The sequence below is a fragment of the Tenrec ecaudatus genome, chromosome 13 (assembly GCF_050624435.1).
Source record: "Tenrec ecaudatus isolate mTenEca1 chromosome 13, mTenEca1.hap1, whole genome shotgun sequence".
Taxonomy (NCBI): domain Eukaryota; kingdom Metazoa; phylum Chordata; class Mammalia; order Afrosoricida; family Tenrecidae; genus Tenrec; species Tenrec ecaudatus.
The window spans coordinates 128,103,400-128,121,517 of record NC_134542.1 but is presented as its reverse complement, the minus strand read 5'-3'; the positions used below and the strand labels follow the sequence as shown (position 1 = coordinate 128,121,517).

Sequence of the window (18,118 nt, the reverse complement as noted above, 5' to 3'; positions counted from 1 at the left end):
AGGGGTCTGCATGCACACTTCCATTTCTGTAGAGACATAAACAATACCCACCCCCTGGGTGGGTTAGTGCCCTGCTCGCCCAGAGCCATCGTCTTCCTCATCACCCTTCTTCCCTCTCCCCCCTCCCAGTGTGTTAGAATGACATGTACATCCTTAGGTTTGGCCTGCCTCCCACCCAACTGCCTGAACCTCAGCCCGTTTAGTGTGAGATAAGTGGCTTTTCTTTTCCTACTGTGCTGATTATACTTACCTCAGTGCACTCATGTTGTACTTGCCCTTTGTGATTGGCTACCTTTACTTAGCATAATTTAGGAAACCCTACTAATGTAGCCAGTTTTAGTTATTTTTTTTCAAATTTACTTGACCAAGACCTTCTTTTAATAGCAACCTACTAATGTACCCAAGGACTTTATTAAACAGCACTGTTTGTCTGACTGCATCTTTTTCTTTCTGGTTTTGTAGTGACAAAAATGCTGAGCTTCTTCCGGAGAACCCTTGGGCGTCGGTCCATGCGCAAGCATGCGGAGAAGGAGCGACTCCGAGAAGCACAGCGAGCCCCCACACACATCCCCGCGGCCGGAGACGCTAAGTCCGTCATCACATGTCGTGTGTCCCTTCTGGATGGTACTGATGTCAGTGTGGACTTGCCGGTAAGTAGGGCTTGGTGAGCTTGCCTGTGCTGTGTGGGATCATTATCTTCTTCTGAGTATTCTGCTGAACACTTCATTATTAGGTCACCTAGGTGAGGAGAGGGCTGATACTGATACAGGTGCATGGATCAGGTTATCTTAGACTAAACATACCTGGAATGATGATATTCCTCTCTGCATTTAGTGGCAGTCTCTGGACATATTTAAATGATAGAGCAGTTGGGGCACGGATCTTTTTTATTTTCCATGATTACGTGTGTTCTTTATGATGGTAGGACATAATGTATTCTGAAATCCAGTGGAGTTTTCATAATCCTTGTTGAATGATTATTGAAGCAAATGAAATCTTTCCAGAATGATAATGGTGCTTGTGTCTATACTGTAAGCATTGTAAGCATCCCTGGTGGTGGATTAGGCAACCCACTGAACTGCTAATCACAGAATCTGTAGTTCGAATCCACCATCTGCTTCTCCGGAGAAAGATGAGGCTATCTTCTTTGATAAAGATTTGAAGTCTCAGTAACCTAAAAAGAGTAGGTCCGATAGGGCCACTAGGAGTTAGAATCGATTTGGTGGCAAGGTATTTGAATTTGAGTTTGTGAGCATTTTTGGAGCTCTGGGGACAGACATAGTGGGTTATGTAAGGTCAGCAGTTTGAATCACTAGCCACTGCCCGGGAGAAAGACAAGGCTTTCTACTCCCTTAAACCGTTACCATCCTGGCAGCCCACAGAGGTGGTTTACTCTGTGCTGCAGGGTTGCTCTGAGTCAGAACGGAGTCAGTGGCAGTGTAAATAAGTATCTTAGTTCTTTATACTGGTCTGTCTTTTCAAACCCACATTTCATCCCCCAAACCCCTTCTTTTAGTTTGGTTGTACCTGTAGAAATGTGAATGAAATGAAGTGACAAAAGAGGTTGTTCTTCAAAGTCCCAAGTTTTCATTTGCTTATCTCTCTCCTCCCCATGTAATTTGCTTCATCGTTTTTTCATACACTGTAATCATTATTTTAAGACAGGCTGCTGGAATTATATCTGAACTTGAGAACTGTAAAAAATTATTAATTTTTATTTTTTGAGTTTTTTTAAAAGAACCAATCATGCATAATCATAATTCACAGTGTGAATTCCAGTATATTTGAAAGCGGTTACCTTATTCTTGACAGGCTTAAAATTTTTTTTATTTAAAAAAGGTTTTATGGGTTAGTGGGGATTGAGTTTCTTTTTGAGCTAATGCTTCATCTTTGTCCTGAGGAGCCCTGATAGTGTAATTATTAAGCACACAGCTAGGGTCCAAAAGGTCCGCAGTTCTAGCCCACTGAGATCAGCTCCCGTAAAGGGTACAGACTCCACGACGGTTTTCTGTTGTCACAGAGGATCCTCCCTTTATGCTGGAATTGATATGATGAGACACAGTACTGACCACTCTTCTTAGGTCTTTGTTTTGTTTTCTGAAACTTAATAACTGAGCTGCAGTGGCGTATAAAAAAGTGTCAGTATAAACTGTCTAGATACTAGATAGTTTAGTACAAGTCATAGCCTAGATATTACTGTGATAGGTGACTCACTAAAAGCTAGAGTGAGGGATTAAGGAATTGGATAGTTTGTTTAGATGAATAGTCTGATGAACTGAAATATAAAATTTAAACATAATAAAAGTAGCCAACAATTGTATATTCTCCACTCTGATGTCATAGTTAAGGGTATTTGTTATGTGTATATTAAACTGGATATTCATTACAGGGTTTGATTCTAGAAAACTTTAAAGCATCTGAATTTTCTTCCTATAAATGCTTTTTGAGGGTATGCCTGAGATTTCAGTGTGGGGCCCTTTGTGAAGGTAGATTTTGTTATTCATTTCTTATTTGGTAAATGTCTGCAGTTTGTGTATTATTCCATTAAAACGCCATTAGATATTGTGCTGAAAACCTGAGGTTGCTGGGTCAGAGACTGGAAAGAATTTCCAGAATTACCTAATGCTTCCAGTATGAAGTCCCAGGCTTGTTGATAGAGAGACTGATAGCAGGAGAGCAGACTTTGTAAACAGGCTTTCTTCAGAGTCAGTGTGCCGTGGAGGCAAGCAGCACTAGGTTTTGTTGCTGTTTTGAACATTGGTTTGTGATTTAGATGAAAGATAGTAAAACACATTAGTTTTCCATTTGATAATCTGTACATGTTTTGTGACATTATTTGCAGCTCCCTCAGCATAACAGCCCTCTTCCTTTTCTTCCCCCCAGCCCCAGCTTCATTTGCCCTTTTCTTCCTGTTTCTGCCTTCTGATCTTTGTTTTGGGGCAAGGCATTAGGCTTTAAATGAATGAATGAATGTTGTATTTAGCACAAGCAAAACTTGAAAATGGACTGTCCTTTTGTTTTTGTTTTGTTTTTGCTAAACAGCCTGGCATTGGTGACTATTGGCCAACTGGGCTGCTCTTCCCAGGCTGGCTTTGCGTGAGCAGACTTGCTGTACATTTGCAGCCCTTCCAGCTCCTCGACACTGTGGCCCAGGAACTTGTGGAATACTGGGCAGATGAGCTTGGTTTACTTGTTGTTGCACCCTTAGCAAATGCTGAGCATTCAGATCGAGCCCTTAAATCTTTTCCATACCCTGTTGTTGGTGTGTCTGGGTTTGTGTCAGTTCGCTTAATTTTGACATATGTATGGTCTGATAGACCTGACATACCTCTTTCTGACAGTTTGGGTTTGGGGGGGGTGGTGCCGTGAGGGCAGCCGGGATATGCCTGTGGGAGATGACTGCCTCTTTCTGTAGGCAGCACTGAGGAAGAGAGGAAAGGTCAAAGCATTAGGTTTTAAAGTAACAGAAGAAATGGCCAATAACTACCTGGGTTCGAGTTGTTTTTATACTTGCTGGGCCCAGAAATGATCATTGGTCTCTCCTGGGACCAATCGTAGTGATGTGTCCAGAGTTGGCAGTTTGGCTCTTTGGAACTAGAACAGTTGCCTTTGCAGCTCTGTAGGCGAACTTCAAAGTTAGTAACCCAACTTTAGTTGCTTGGAAGGAAATAAAATGGGCATTTGCCTATCAGCTAAGTTGTTTTACTAAACAAATAGGCACTGATTTCTAAAAAGAAAAGCTTTTTCCATTTTTTTTTTGAAATTCCACTTCCCAACTCATTTAGTATCATCCTAGAAGAAGATTCAGAATTGATTTGGAGTTGTATGAAGCACGTTCTCATGTCACCTTAGGGTTACTCCACTACCATTGAGTCGGTTCTGACACCTGGTGAATTTTCGGGAAAGAGCCGGGCTCCTGAGCCTGCGTGTGGTTGTTGAAGCAGATCGCTTCCTCTTGCTTCTGAGGAGCATCCAGCAAGTTCACACTGCTGGCCTCTGAGGTTAGCCATCTATCGCTTAACCCAGAGCTGTTCGTTAGGATTTGAGTCCCTTGCAAAAAAATCCCCGGAGCCATTGCCATCGAGTTGATTTCAATTTACAGTAACTCTGGAAGACAGAGTAGAGTTGTTTCAGAAAGGATCCATGGTTGTAAACCTTAACGGAAACAGACTGCCCCACTTAACAGCTTGGGGTAGGGGGCCGTGGTTCAAGCAGCCAACTTTCTGGTTAGCAACCGGGTCCTGAACCACTGGGCCCAGACAGTTGTGTTGGCATTATATAAGGGATTCTCTGTGTTTATCTGTTGTTTGAATCTGGACTTAAAATCAATATATATGAGGGGGCTTCGAAAAGGTCATAGAAAAAATGGAATTAAGAGATAATGGAATTTCCCACAAACTTTTTGAAACTAGGAGTAGTGGTCACTTTCTTACTCCTTTCAAACTTGAGGGAGTAACATAGAAACCTATGTCCTTTTCTGTGTGGAATGAACTGGCATTGCAGATGTCTGTCACTAAATGACAAGGGCCTAAGGCTACAAGGAAAAGGTTCTCACTCTGCTTTTTCAGTTTTTCTTGGGAAATACCAAAGTAAACTCTCTTGATGGTTTAATAACACAAGCTCTTATAGTAATATTATGATACTATTTAGTAAATAGCTTGCTTTGTCCAACTTCATTATCTCCTAAATTTTAAATTAACAATGAAGTATGAGGTTAATTAACCAAGAGATAATGTGTCTTTATATCCTGTTTAGCTGGTGTAAATGTTAGAGACTTTAACTTATCTAAACAGTATATAGTTATACATTTAAATATTTTTCACTTATACATTGAGTTATATTATACTATGTATCTCATTTTTTCTGTAATTTACATTGTCCTCTAAGGAGTATGCTTGAAACTTGTTTTAGAATATCTTATATAATACCAATTTTGGATAGATCTGAATTTGATACTGAACTCCTGATTTTAGATTTCTACATATCGTCCTTGGTTTTATAGGTAACGTAGACTCTAAAGCCGGAGCTGAGGAGAGGCTGGTTGTCACTAGGATGAAGCTTTGATGGTGAAAGAACCATGTGAACCAAGTCTGACTTGGTTTGTATGTAATTTACAATAACTTAATTGTTGAATGAACAACTGCTTGATTAAGCAGTTTTTAGATCAAGCTTTTTTAGTGTACCTTTTCTATAATATCTCACTTGACCTACCTGTCTCTCTTCTTCATTAGCATTTTATTGATTGGTTTGTACCTTTGTCTTCCACTCTTGGCTTTTTTCACACGAGCACTTTCTGTTTGTGCAGCAGTTAGAAAAGGCAGGTTTACGGGGAGATGGAATTTGCAGGTGTTTGAGTAAGGGAAGTGGGAAGGGAGAGGCCTTGTGGGTGTGAACGGGGTGGGTTTGGAATGAAGATAGAGCAGTAGCTGGGGAGAGGCTAGGATAAAGTTTTCATGTTGAAAGGACAGTGAACACTAAGTATGACCGTGAGAAATCAGCAAAGACCGTGGATAATACATGATCTTAAAGATGGCATAGGAGGACTGGCTGAATTTTGTTCGTTTGAACATTTGCTGAGTTGGGGCTGATTCCATAGCATAACAATGTGGAGGCTGTTGAAAATTTTATGTAAATAGCTACTGAGGATATTTGGGGGGGGATTTTTATTCAGAGTGTACTAGGCAGTCATGTTTAGAATACTATACTTGTAACTGAGGGGGCTGCAGAAGTAATTTATACCTTGCTGTAGGGTTGGACTGTCACTTCAAAGTCAGCGATTCAAACCCAACAGCCGATCCTCAGGAATATATGGGTTGGGATCAACTCGGTAGTAATGGGTTTGGGTGCATGACTCACTAAAGGGGAAAATGTTAGGCGACTGCTACAGTAACCTAGGCACAAGATGATGGGACTGCAGGCTAATGCGGATGGTGAAATTGCAAAGGAAAGCATGGTACATGGATGTGAGGGAAGGATTGGAGAGTAGAAACGAGTCAAATACTTTAACTCTCTGGAGAGGAGTATGTATCATGTGCTGAAGGTCATCAAAGGGTACTGGGTTCTCATAGGCCAGAGTGAGTAGAGAGTGAGTTGGAATCAGTGGGACACGTGTGGAAGATTGTAGAGTGTTAAAGGAATTATTGGGGACAGTCATTTGTCCCAACTTCTTATAATCTGTTGCACATAAACTCAAAACCAAACCCACTATCTTTGAGTTGATTACAACACATAGCAATCCTATAATACAGGGCAGGACTGCCAGCCCCCATGTGCGCGCGCCCCCCACCCCCACCCGGGTTTCCCAGCCTGTAAATCTTTATGGGTGCACAATCTTTTCTCCTGTTGAGTGACTGGTGGCTTTGAACCACACTGACCTGTGGTTAGCAGCTCAACATGTAACCCACTACACCACCAGAAATCTTTGGCATATTATAGTAGGCACTTAATAAGTATTGATTAGTTGAAATCCATCTAGTGGTACTATTGAAGAAAATCCTGGGAATCTGCTTCCATAAAAAACTCTTTTATGAAGGAACCAATAAAAGTCTCTGGATTTGGGGCTTGCACTTAATTCTAACCCCAGTATAAGAATAATTCTTATGACCCGTCCGTGCTTGATGCTCGACCTCATGAAGAGATCACTAAAGATAAGGTTGTGATAGCAAAGTGTGATGAAGAAACTAGATGGAGCCCGGCTATCAGAAAGAGTAATAGCATCTTGGTCTTAAAGGCTTGTCGAGTTGAGGAATATGAACAGCCCTTATCAGACAGAACATTGTACAGTTGATTGTGGTAATCAGGTAAAATGTCATACCTTATCATTTGATCCCTTTTAGACTCATTTTAAAGCCATTTCAGTTAGAAAGAAAATGAAGGGACATCCCCTGGGGAATCCCCTGTGACCATGGACCAGGGATGTGAATATCATTGTTAATGCACAGAATGTATTGGAAAGTGGATTGTTGCAGATGCCGTTAGGTTAAAATGTAGCATTTAATGATGATCCATTTAAATTTGTTCTATTTTAATAAATTTCTGCTTCCTTTTTGAGCAAAGTTTTTGTTTTACTTTATTCTTGTTAGTTTATTGTTGTTTGTTTTTTAATGTTTTTCTGTTTATGAAATCCAGGATAGGTAAATCTGTAGAGATGGTAACTGAACTGACAGTTCCTTAGGGATATGGTAGAGGAAGGTGTGTGTATGGGGGAATGGGGAGCTAGTAATGATGAGTACAAGAATGAAGAAAATGTTCTACATCTGATGGTTGTAGATGATGATTGTGGTGACGATTGTACAGCTCTTATCGATTGAGCTATTGAAATGTATGATAGGTGAATTATATGTCAGTAAAGCTGTTTTAAAAAGTTCTGTTGTATAATTCATTGGTCAAAATGGGTCATTATTCATTAATTTGCCTGCATTGGGTTTATGTAGAATGGAACAAAGCCAATTGATTGGCAACATCATTCCCAAAGTTGATAGTAACAGATTTGTATATGTCTATGTCTATATCCATATCAGTTCATCAAGGCAATACTTTTCCAGCCTGTCAGCAATATTACATTTGGTTTGGGTCAGAATCTGTACCCAGGATACTATAGTTAATGTCACTTGTCTGTGATGTCATGTCATGAAATAGCTTAGTTCTTCCTGACCAGACTCCAGCTGCAATTTAAAAATATTCCTGCTATCTTTGACAAGCAGATTAAGACGTTTTAAGAGATTCTCTTTGGGGGGTCAGATTTTCATTAGCCTGAGCATTGTTAATCTTGTGAACCTGCAAGTGTCTTTGTTCATTGTAGGTTGCCCTTGAATTGACCTCTATTCAGGATCACTAAATAAAACCTTGAAAAGCCTTTTGTTCTGAGGAGCCATCTGGTAGAAGCCCAGTCTGGAGACTCCAAACATCCTTCTCTGTTGGCCTTGGAAGCAAATACAGAAATTGATGGAATATGAAATTAATTCTAGACAGGTGCTTGAAAGGAGCTAACAAGGAAACACTGAAGTGTGATACCAGACAAGTGTATACAGCAGGAGATTCTGTGGCTGCCTGCTTTACTATGGAAACACTTTGTGTTCCTTTTGTGATGGCCAATTGTCAATTTCAGCATAATTGCTATTTTCTATTAAGTTTATTATTAGGGATTTAGTTATGGTAAGTATAATTGAAAATCAAAAGATTTTCTCTTCATTGCCAGGACCAACTTGTCTGTATTTCTCTTTTCAATAGTTAGACAGAAAAAAGGTCTATTAAAATATTTTATTTGTGGTGGACCGCCGAGTTGTGCGCTGAGAGCGTCGGAGCCAAGCCGGGCTGGTCAGGATGATCACGGACGTGCAGCTCGCCATCTTCGCCAACATGCTGGGCGTGTCGCTCTTCTTGCTTGTCGTTCTCTATCACTACGTGGCCGTCAACAATCCCAAGAAGCAGGACTGAGAGTGGTGCTTTCTCAGCCCCAGGGTTCCAGGACCTAGTCTGATGCAAGATGGAGGGTGTGAGGGCCTGCCCTCACCCTTCACTTCATCCCTTCTACCCATCACAACATACAAAGCAACTATGCCTGGAGCTTTCCAAACAACTTTTATTTCCTCAAAGTCTTCCTTAACCCTGTGCAACAAGAAGCTGCCACTGAATAGGGCCCACTATAGGGGCTGCTGGCTTTTGTACCCCCCAATATAAAAATATAGATATATAAAAAAACATATATATATTTTATTTGTTTTCATGGTCTTTTGGAAATTTCTTTCACATGACTGACCACTCTTTCCTTTGTCCTTGATTTTAGCTTCTAAGGAGCATGTGACTATTTTTACAAGACAGATTTGCTTTTTTTTTTTTTTTAGCATTTCATGGTATAATTCAATATATTTTGCCAATATCATAATTCAGAGACATCAATTCTTTTTAATTTTCTTTATTCATAATTCAGCTTTTACATGCATATGAGGTGACTGAAAATATCATGGCTTGTCCTCAAGGCCACATCTTTGCTTTTTATCATTTTAAAGAGATCTTTTGCGGCAGATTTCCCCCGTGCAATATATTATTAGACTTATTGACGGCTGCTTCTGTGGCTCCAAGTAAGATGAAATCTCTGACACTTCAGTCTTTTCTGTTTATAATGATATTCATCGGTCCGGTTTTGAGGATTTTTGTTTCCTTTGTGTTGAGGCATAATCTGTCTATATTAGTTAAATGCTTCAAGTCCTTTTCACTTTTAGCAAGCAAGGTTGTTTAGTTTGTTACTGAATCTTTCTCTCCAATCCAGAGAGGAGTGTCCCCGCCCCCTCCCACCATGAGCTGCTAGCAGCAAGGTGGGCAGTTTGGAAACTACCAGCAGCTAGGAGTTGGAAATGACTCAGTAGCAGTTGGGTTTGATTTGGGGGTTCTAATCCTGATGCTGTGTTCTTCTTGTAGTTCAGCTTCTCAGATTATTTGTTCAGCATACATATTGAATAAATAAAATGAAAGGATATACAATCCTGATGTACATCTTTCCTGTTTTTAAACCATGCAGTATTGCTTGATTCTGTGTAAACACCTGCCACATAGTCTGTCCTCATGAGCACGATGCAGTGTTCTGGAATTCACATTCTTCCCTTAACTTGCCTTGCCTAACTGCACTGTCCTGCTTCTTGTTGTTGTCAAGTGGATTCCTGCTCAAAGGAATGCCTTCCGTTCAGTGGCATTTTTCCTTCTCCCTAAGTGCTGCATCTTTCCAGAGTCAGGACTTCAGATCTGATCTGAGCAGTTGCTGGTTGCATGAGAAGGGATTAACAGTGGCTTTCTGGTGCTTTAGGCTTTCCTCCCTAGGATCCCCCTCCACCTTCTCCACCCCTCTTCATATTCTCAGAGCTAAGCAAAGCTGATGTAGACGAGGGTCTGATAGTCTTCTCAATATATTCTGCAGAGAAACTACCTCTTAGTCCCAAAAGAACATGGCTGAAATACAGTGACAGATGAATACAAATACCTGGAAAGTTGAGTCATGAGACATAGGGAATTATTACACATCGCATTAGAAGCAAAGGCAATGGAAACATTACAGACACATTTCCGGAATGTTAAGGGTAAATATTAGCAATACAAAAGCACAAAATCTTAAAAAAAAACTTGAAAAGAATTTAACAGAAATATTAGGTGTGATAAGTCTAATACAGTGATCACAGTTGATGAGATATAAAAGTAGACTGAATTAAGATACAGGAATTAGATGGAAGGTCTTATTGAGAAACTCTTCAGGTAAGAAGGATGGATAGGACAGAAAAGTTAAAAGATAAACAGAAAAAATAGACATGACAATGCTCAGGTAGGGATTTTTTAAAACATGGAAATATTTGAGGAACTAATAAAGGTCAATTTCATTAAAGAGATAAATCTTAGATTTAAAAACCGTGTAATACACTCTGTAGAGTTCGGGACAAAGCCACACCTACACATACAATGAAATGTAGGATATCTGAGACAGAAGTTAAAAGTTTCCAGAGGGATCACAGAACATTAGAGTTGAACAAGATTCAGAATGACATCATGTTTTTCAGAAGCGTCACTATGAAATAATATTTTGTGAAACAAAATAACTTTGAACCTTAATTTTTTTCAAATTATTTTATTGACGGCTTGTACAACTATCACAATCCATACATATATCCATTGTGTCAAACACATTTGTACATTTGTTGCCATCATCATTCTCAAAACATTTTCTTTCTACTTGAACCCTTGGTATCAGCTCATTTTTCCTCTCCCTCCCTATTTCCCCCTCCCTCATGAACCCTCGATAATTTATAAATTATTATTTTATCATATCTTATACTGCCCAACGTCTCCCTTCACTCACTTTTCTGTTGTCTATCTCCCAGGGAGGAGGTTCTATGTAGATCCTTGTAATTGGTTCCCCTTTTCTACCCCACCTTCCCTCCACCCTCCCGGTATCGCCACTCTCACCACTGGTCCTGAAGGGATCCTCTGTCCTGGATTCTCTGTGTTTCCAGTTCCTATCTGTTCCAGTGCACATCCTCTGGTCTAGCCAGATTTTTTAAAGGTAGAATTGGGATCATGATAATTGGAGGGAGGAGTGGGAAGCATTTAGGAACTAGAGGAAAGTTGTGTGTTTCATCAATGCTGCACTGCACCCTAACTGGCTCATCTCTTCTCCATGACCCTTCTGTAAGGGGGTGTCCAGTTGTCTACAGATGAGTCTTGGGTCCCCAGTCTGTATTCCCCCATATTCACAATATGATTTTTTGTTTTTTGATGCCTGATCCCTTCGACACCTTTTGATCACACAAGCAGGTGTACTTCTTCCATGTGGGCTTTGTTGCTTCTGGGCTAGATGGCCACGTGTTTACCTTCAAGCCTTTAAGACCCCAGACGGTATATCTCTTGATAACCGGGCACCATCAGCCTTCTTAACTACACTTGCTTATGCACACGTTTGTCTTCAGCGTTCATATGGGGAAGGTGAGCACACAATGATATGATTTTTTGTTCTTTGATGTCTGATACTTGATCCCTTCAACACCTTGTGATCACACAGGCTGGTATGCTTTTCCATGTGGGTTTTGTTGCTTCTGAGCTAGATGGCCGCTTGTTTATGAACTTTAATTTTTTTTAATGAACCTTGAATTTTAATCCAAAGGCATGATCAAAACAGTTTCAGGCATAGCATAGGAGGTCTTTGTTTAGTCTGCAAAGACTCACACAGAGGAAGAACTAAATGGGAGGGAAGGAAATCTAGGAGATGCTGAGGACATTTGTAAATTAGTTTCTTTTCATTGATCATACAGTTTGCTCATGCTCCCATATTCTCATCTTCCATTTTTGTTTCTGCTGTAAAATTTATATGCAAGTGTTGTTAGTTCCACATGATTTGTACTTTAATATCCTGAAGTTTTCTGTGTGTTTTCTCATTCCAATTGCACTGTATGCTATTTAAAAAAAAATCACATTATTAAGGACGCATACGGTTCTTATCACAATACATTCATCCAACCATTGTGTCAAGCACAGTTGTATATTTGTTGCCTTCATTTTCAAAACATTTTCTTTCTACTTGAGCCCTTGGTACCAGCTTCTCATTTTACTGTATGCTATTTTAAAGACACTAAAAATTGAGAATACAAGAAAATAATTTATATCACTTCACACAAATAATGTTAGCTAGTATAATTTGTTATTTAATAGGCACAAATTGCCGTTGGCCTAAAGTGACATGTTGGCAACTACCGTATCATTCCTATTATCTGCTTTGCAATACCTTTGAGATGGCAAGTAATGCTCTCTCTAAAATATCCTATATAACGTCTTGTGTTCTGATTCACTGATCTTGTAAGCTAATATTGATTAATTTATGTTCTTGCCATTTCAGAAAAAAGCCAAAGGACAAGAGTTATTTGATCAGATTATGTACCACCTGGATCTCATCGAAAGTGACTATTTTGGATTGAGATTTATGGATTCAGCACAAGTAGCAGTGAGTAATTGGTTTTTGAAAGTGTGGTATTGGGGCAGAAATGAAAGATTTCAGATGACATATAAAGTGATAAGCTCTGTAAGCCCTTATCACTCCAAACTCAATGCTCATAGAGTAGCATTACCATATATTTATTTATTACTCATATATTTTCCTTCAGGAAATTTTATCTCGATATGGTGTGTAAAGGGCTTCAGAAGTTTGAAGAAAAATTCCATTATCTTTTAATTCCAATTTTCTACAAACTTTTTGAAGCTCTGTTGTATTTGGGGCAGAAACTGAATTTGCAAATTCTTTTTGGAAGTAGCATATTAATAGCGTTTCCCCGAAAATAAGACAGTGTCTTATATTAATTTTTTGCTCCCAAAGATGCGCTAGGTCTTATTTTCAGGGGATGTCTTATTTTTCCATGAAGAAGAATACGGTACACATTTATTATTTATTGTTTTATTAAAAGAGACCTTGCACTTCCTGTCTGCTCTGGCCGCGCTGCAGCCAACAGTGAGCTGCATGGCAGAGCTTGCCACTATGGTCCAGAGTCCAGAGTTACAGTGGCTTCAAGGGACCTTATTTTCGGGAGGTCTTATTTTCGGGGCATGTCTTATATTTCAGCGAGAGGCAAAACTGTAAGTAGGTCTTATTTTTGGGGATGTCTTACTTTCGGGGAAATGATAGTAGCAGAGTGGTATTATGGGGAGGGAGAGAGAAAAGCAGCAATACTGGGAGAGAGAGAGGCATTATGTAGTCATTGCAATGTGGAATAATATACAAGGAGGTTTCATAATTTCTGGGGAAAAAATTGCAGTATCTTATAACTCCATTTCCCACAAACGTTTTAAAGTTCCCTTGTATTTCACAGACATTCTTTGGTTGTTTTGAGTTGTCTTTTCCCTCTTCCTCATCCATTTTGATTTAATTTTTTTGGTACGGTGACATATATGGTTCATGTGCCTTTTTTTCCTGCAATTGTTTATCTAGTTTTGCCAATTAGACTACCCAGTTAGACTGTTTATTTTCTATTTAATAGATCTCAGTCCTGTGTCAAAGATGACCTGTCCATGAGTAGATGGATTTACTCCTGGGTTCTCCATTCTGTTCCATTGCTCTCTGTGCCTGTTGTGGTAGTAGTACCAGACAGTTTTGATACTATGACTGTGTAGTAGATTTTGACATAGAGAAGTATAAGTATACTTTTTTAGTAGTTGTATTCCAGACATTTAGCATAGTGTATTTTTGTTCTCCTTTGATTAAAGGAATTAACTTCATTTAAAAAATTTCTTTTAATGTCTAGTAGATTTTAACCAAGGTGTTACTCAATTTTTAGGTACTTGATTCTTTCTCCTTGTTAATTTCTAAGTCTATAAGGACAATAAACACTGGAGGTGAACACATCTGACCTTGTCTGCCTTCCCGTATTGCCATGAGGCAGGACTCATCCATGCTTCCACTCTCCATCCTTCTTCGCCTCTTCTGACACCAAGTGGTTCCTCCCATGTCACTCTATGTCTAAGCAGGCTCAGTAATTCATTGCAGTGGCCACACAGACCTCACTGAATACTCACAACTAAGTGGGTTTATGGGGGAAGTTAATGGGTTACCAGAAGCCAGGATCAGCAAACAGTAAGGATACATTCGTCCACAGCAACACTGTTCCTTAGCCAGCAGCCAAGTGTCTCTCCAATCTTTGGTCTCTCAGCCACATGGCCTTTGCCTTCATGAGCCAGGAAGCTAGCCGGCTCGTCACTCTGATAGTTCCGTGTTCTCGGGCCAGATGAGGAGGCACCATAACCAGTCTCGTGATGCTGCTTCTCTGAGTCACTGTGCCACAGTCTCTGGTGCCTCTGGTCCTGGTGCCATTTGAGACAGCTCGTGGATGTGCTCTTCCAGATGGTCCTGCGATTTTTCTCCATGTCACAGATGGCTCGTATACTGAGGAACGGCTTTGCTGAAGCCATGGCTTGTTTCTTAGTTGACCATACTCCCTAAGAAAATGCAGGGTGATGTCCTAAGTCCCACCCTCTACCACAGGAGTTTTAAAGATGCCCCAGGAAACAAAGGGAGGGGCTTGGTTCACACCTGCTGAGGTCGGGACTGAACCCCAACTTATCCTGTAAAAGAACTCCCTCCAAAATAAGACCACAGGCATAGAATCCACAATGACAGACAGAAATTGTGATCTGAGAAGTGTCTTGATGTTTTAAATAAGCGAGGCTCTTTTTGTGACCTAACATATAACTCATTTTGGAGAATGTGCACCAGGAAAAAAATATATATTGTGTTGTTGGGTGGAGTGCGCTGTATACATCTCTGAAGCCAAGTTGGTTGATGGTTATTTCTTTCTTCTGGATTTACCTCCAGTTTTTTATTATTCTGCTCCTCATTGACGTGGCGCATTAAAGTCCCTTATTGTGGAGTTGTCAGTTCTCGTTCAGATTTGTTGCAGTGTGAACTATGTGCATTGGCACTTCCTTATTAGGTGTTGACTTTCTCCTCCCTTGAAGATGTGTCGCTTCAGAACCCCACTGGGGCAGTTCTGCTCTGTCCTGTAGGGTCATTATGAGAGAAAGTTCGCTCAGTGGCAGTGGATATTTTTCATCTTTCAGAGAATATGTGTTTTTAATTAATTTGTTAGTAGAGTGTTAATTTGCTACCATAACTTGTTTTTGGTCTTCCTGTAATATAGCTGGGTAGCACGGTGAATGTGCTACGATGCTCTTTGGCAACCACTGCGTCTGGGTCAGTCTGCTGGCATTGGAGTGCCGGTGTGAGTTGCTGACAGCTTGTTGTGCAGGCTCCCATCTATCAGTCCAGTAGTGCAGGGGTGGGTGATGCTGCTTGCCCAAGTAAGTGGGGTGTAAGATGGGTAAAGTTGCGTAGGACTGCATCTGCTTATCTACTGGGGGGAACTATGAGTGTTTTGTAGAGCGTGTGTGGGGGGGGGACGGAAAAACAGAGGAAGAAAGAAAAATGAGTGAAGAAATGTAAAAAAAAAATCACAGTATTCTGCAAGTGCTAGTCGCCGTAGGAGTTGCAGCAGAAATACAGTGCTCAGTCTAGGAACGTGTACTTGCAAACGTGGCGTGTCAGGGCAGATGTTACTGACCATGGTGGGATGCAGGTGGGGCACCCACTTTGTGTTCTCAATAAAAAATGTAGAGTGGGGGAAGAAAATTAACCAAAAGAGAAAAACAAGGGGGACGTGGAGGAGGGCAGAACTGGAGAGAGAGAAAAAAAGAACAGTCAATTGGCATAAGTGCCGGGAACTCCAGGAGAGTGCTCACACCTGGCTTATGGAGCGGTGGGCCTGGCCTGCCAAAATGAGGCCTGCTCTGGGGGACACGAAAATAGAGAGAAAAAAGTGTGGGGCAGAGAGGAAGGATAACAGAGAGAAGAGGGTCAGGGGGAAAGCTCAGAGGAGGAAAGAAAATGCCGTTCCGAGGAAATCCCCCAAACACAGCTGTGTGGAGACAGTACTTGCTGTGTGGGAGCAGGCCAGGGAGGGGCTGGGAGGAGAGCTTTCTTTTTGGTGTGGGATCAGGAAGAACATGAAAAATGTGGCGAGGCATGGAAGGTGGAAGAACTAAGAATAAGAAAGAGAAAGTGGCACAGCAGTGGTGGGCGGGGTCATGCTAGATATTATACTTCGATTTTAGCATCTGATGCCTGATTTAAATGTTTAATTGGAATGTGTTTTAATAGAGTTAAAATAAAGAATGTATAATGTTATCTAGGTCAAATTGCAGTGCCTTCAGCTAGATTACAGCAATATATTTGCATCATTTTTCTTAGTATTTTATTTTTCTTATTGTGTTTAAGGTGAAAAGTTACAGAGAAAATTAGGTTCCCATTTAAAAGTTTCTACAAAAACACTTTTTTTTTCTCTTTCTACACACATTATCTTGTGACCTGGGTTACATTTTTCACACTGTGTTATCATTTCATTCATTTCATTCTGGTTGTACCATTGCCAGAAATCTAGTATCCCAATAGCTACCCAGTAGCGTAGTGGGTTATAAGTTGGCTGCTAACTTTTAAAACCACCAGCCACAGCTTGGGGAAAAGATATGGCTTTCCACTCTTGTAAAGATTTATAGTAGCAGAGAGCCACAGGGGCCGTCCTGCTCTGTCTGGTAGTCACGATGAGTCTGCATCGATCAATGGCGATACATCGAGTTTGGTTTCTCTGCCTCCTACCGCACAGAAGACATCTTTTTCACAGAGGGAATTGTTTTGAATGACGGTTAACATTCCTCTGCCTTAAACTCTGCTCTGTGAAAAGAAGTGGTGCATTTCTCTAATGGAGCAATGTAGGTGGTTAGGAGGAGGGGTCATTAATTTAGAGTTATTTTTACCCTGTTTGGTTGTAGAGCCCTGTGCGAGGGTGTATGTTAGTTACTGTCTTATCATCCGAGCTCCCTTGGCAATTCTTTGGTTTAGCTGTGTTTGTTACTATGTTATTTGTGCTTTAACACACCAGTTAAGTATTTCCTCTTCTGTTCCCAGATCATTAAGTTGAAATGAAATGTGGCTTTTCACAAAATTAGTGTAAAGATGGAATTTCCACCAACTCTTTGAAGCCCCTTTGTGCTTTCATGTCTTCAGTGATTAACTGGACTCCGAAAGTGGGAAATTAGAAGGGAAGGAAGAGAAACATCCTACTTTTCACATCAAGCATCTCAGTACCTATATATATAAAGGCCCTCCATCTTTTTATCTTTTAATATAACTTACAATGAACTCTTAATGACTTTGGTTCAAGGAAAATATTATCAGTGTCTGTCTCTGTGCGCTGAATTCTCCAGTCCTTGCGATTGGAATGTGGAGGAGATGAGCGAAAACAGACTCAAGAATATGCAAACATGGACTCAGATCTTTCCCAGAAGAATGCCACTCAAACTCCCCCACCCCTGGAGCTCACTTTAAAATGTGCTTTGTCTGAATTTTGGGTCTTTTTAAGGAGAGCACAATACTAGACGTTATTACCTACAGGTAGAATAAAGATTTTAAAATACAAGTATACCTTGGAGAGTGTGTGAATTTGGTTTTAGCTCATTATAATAAAGAAACTTGCAATAAAGCAAGTCCCATGAGGTTTTTGGTGTCCTAGCACTTAAAGAAGGTATTCTGTGCCCTAAGCGGTTGTCTGTTAAGTTGCAGTAGTATTATGAAAAAGTTTGAAGCAGAATGAAATGACCAAAATATGGTGGACACACAGTGAGCACATGCTGTTGGGAAATGGTGCTCATAGACATGCTTAATTCAGAGTTGCTACAAATGTTAAATTTGTAAGACACAACTGTGAATTACAGTAGAATGGCTTGATGATTTTGGAATAATGGACTGGGTGGTGGATAGATTTGGCTTTCCTAAGTAGATGACTTTCTGCCTCATTTTCCACGTTGGGATGTTTAACATATTTCTCCTAATAAGTGCAGGTTCTGTTCTTCCCTGTAGATCCCCCAGCATTTGTAGATTGGAAGATGCTTCTAGAACTATTAGAGGGACTTAGATAAATTGCATGATAGAAGGGCACACAAAAATCAGTTGGGTTACTATGCATTAGCAGCGAGAAATCCGAGAATAAAAGTTCTAGAAATAAATTTTCCCAGGATGTAAAAGATTTATACAATGAAAATTATTTTT

The 18,118-nt window shown here is 40.3% G+C and overlaps 2 protein-coding genes across 2 annotated transcripts in view; both read left to right on the top strand.

Annotated features, from left to right (window-relative positions):
• The window catches only part of EPB41L5 (erythrocyte membrane protein band 4.1 like 5), a 188,427-nt gene that overhangs the window by 11,696 nt on the left and 158,613 nt on the right, over positions 1-18,118 (top strand). The window contains exons 2-3 of the mRNA XM_075530240.1: positions 463-650; positions 12,371-12,475. Of these exons, the coding sequence (XP_075386355.1) occupies positions 471-650; positions 12,371-12,475 (285 nt within the window). The 5' untranslated portion in view covers positions 463-470. The remainder of the gene's footprint in view (positions 1-462; positions 651-12,370; positions 12,476-18,118) is intronic.
• Positions 8,272-8,700, top strand: LOC142424354 (dolichyl-diphosphooligosaccharide--protein glycosyltransferase subunit 4). Its single transcript, XM_075529511.1, has one exon. The coding sequence runs from the start codon at positions 8,323-8,325 to the stop codon at positions 8,434-8,436; it is 114 nt and encodes a 37-aa protein (XP_075385626.1). The 5' UTR covers positions 8,272-8,322; the 3' UTR covers positions 8,437-8,700.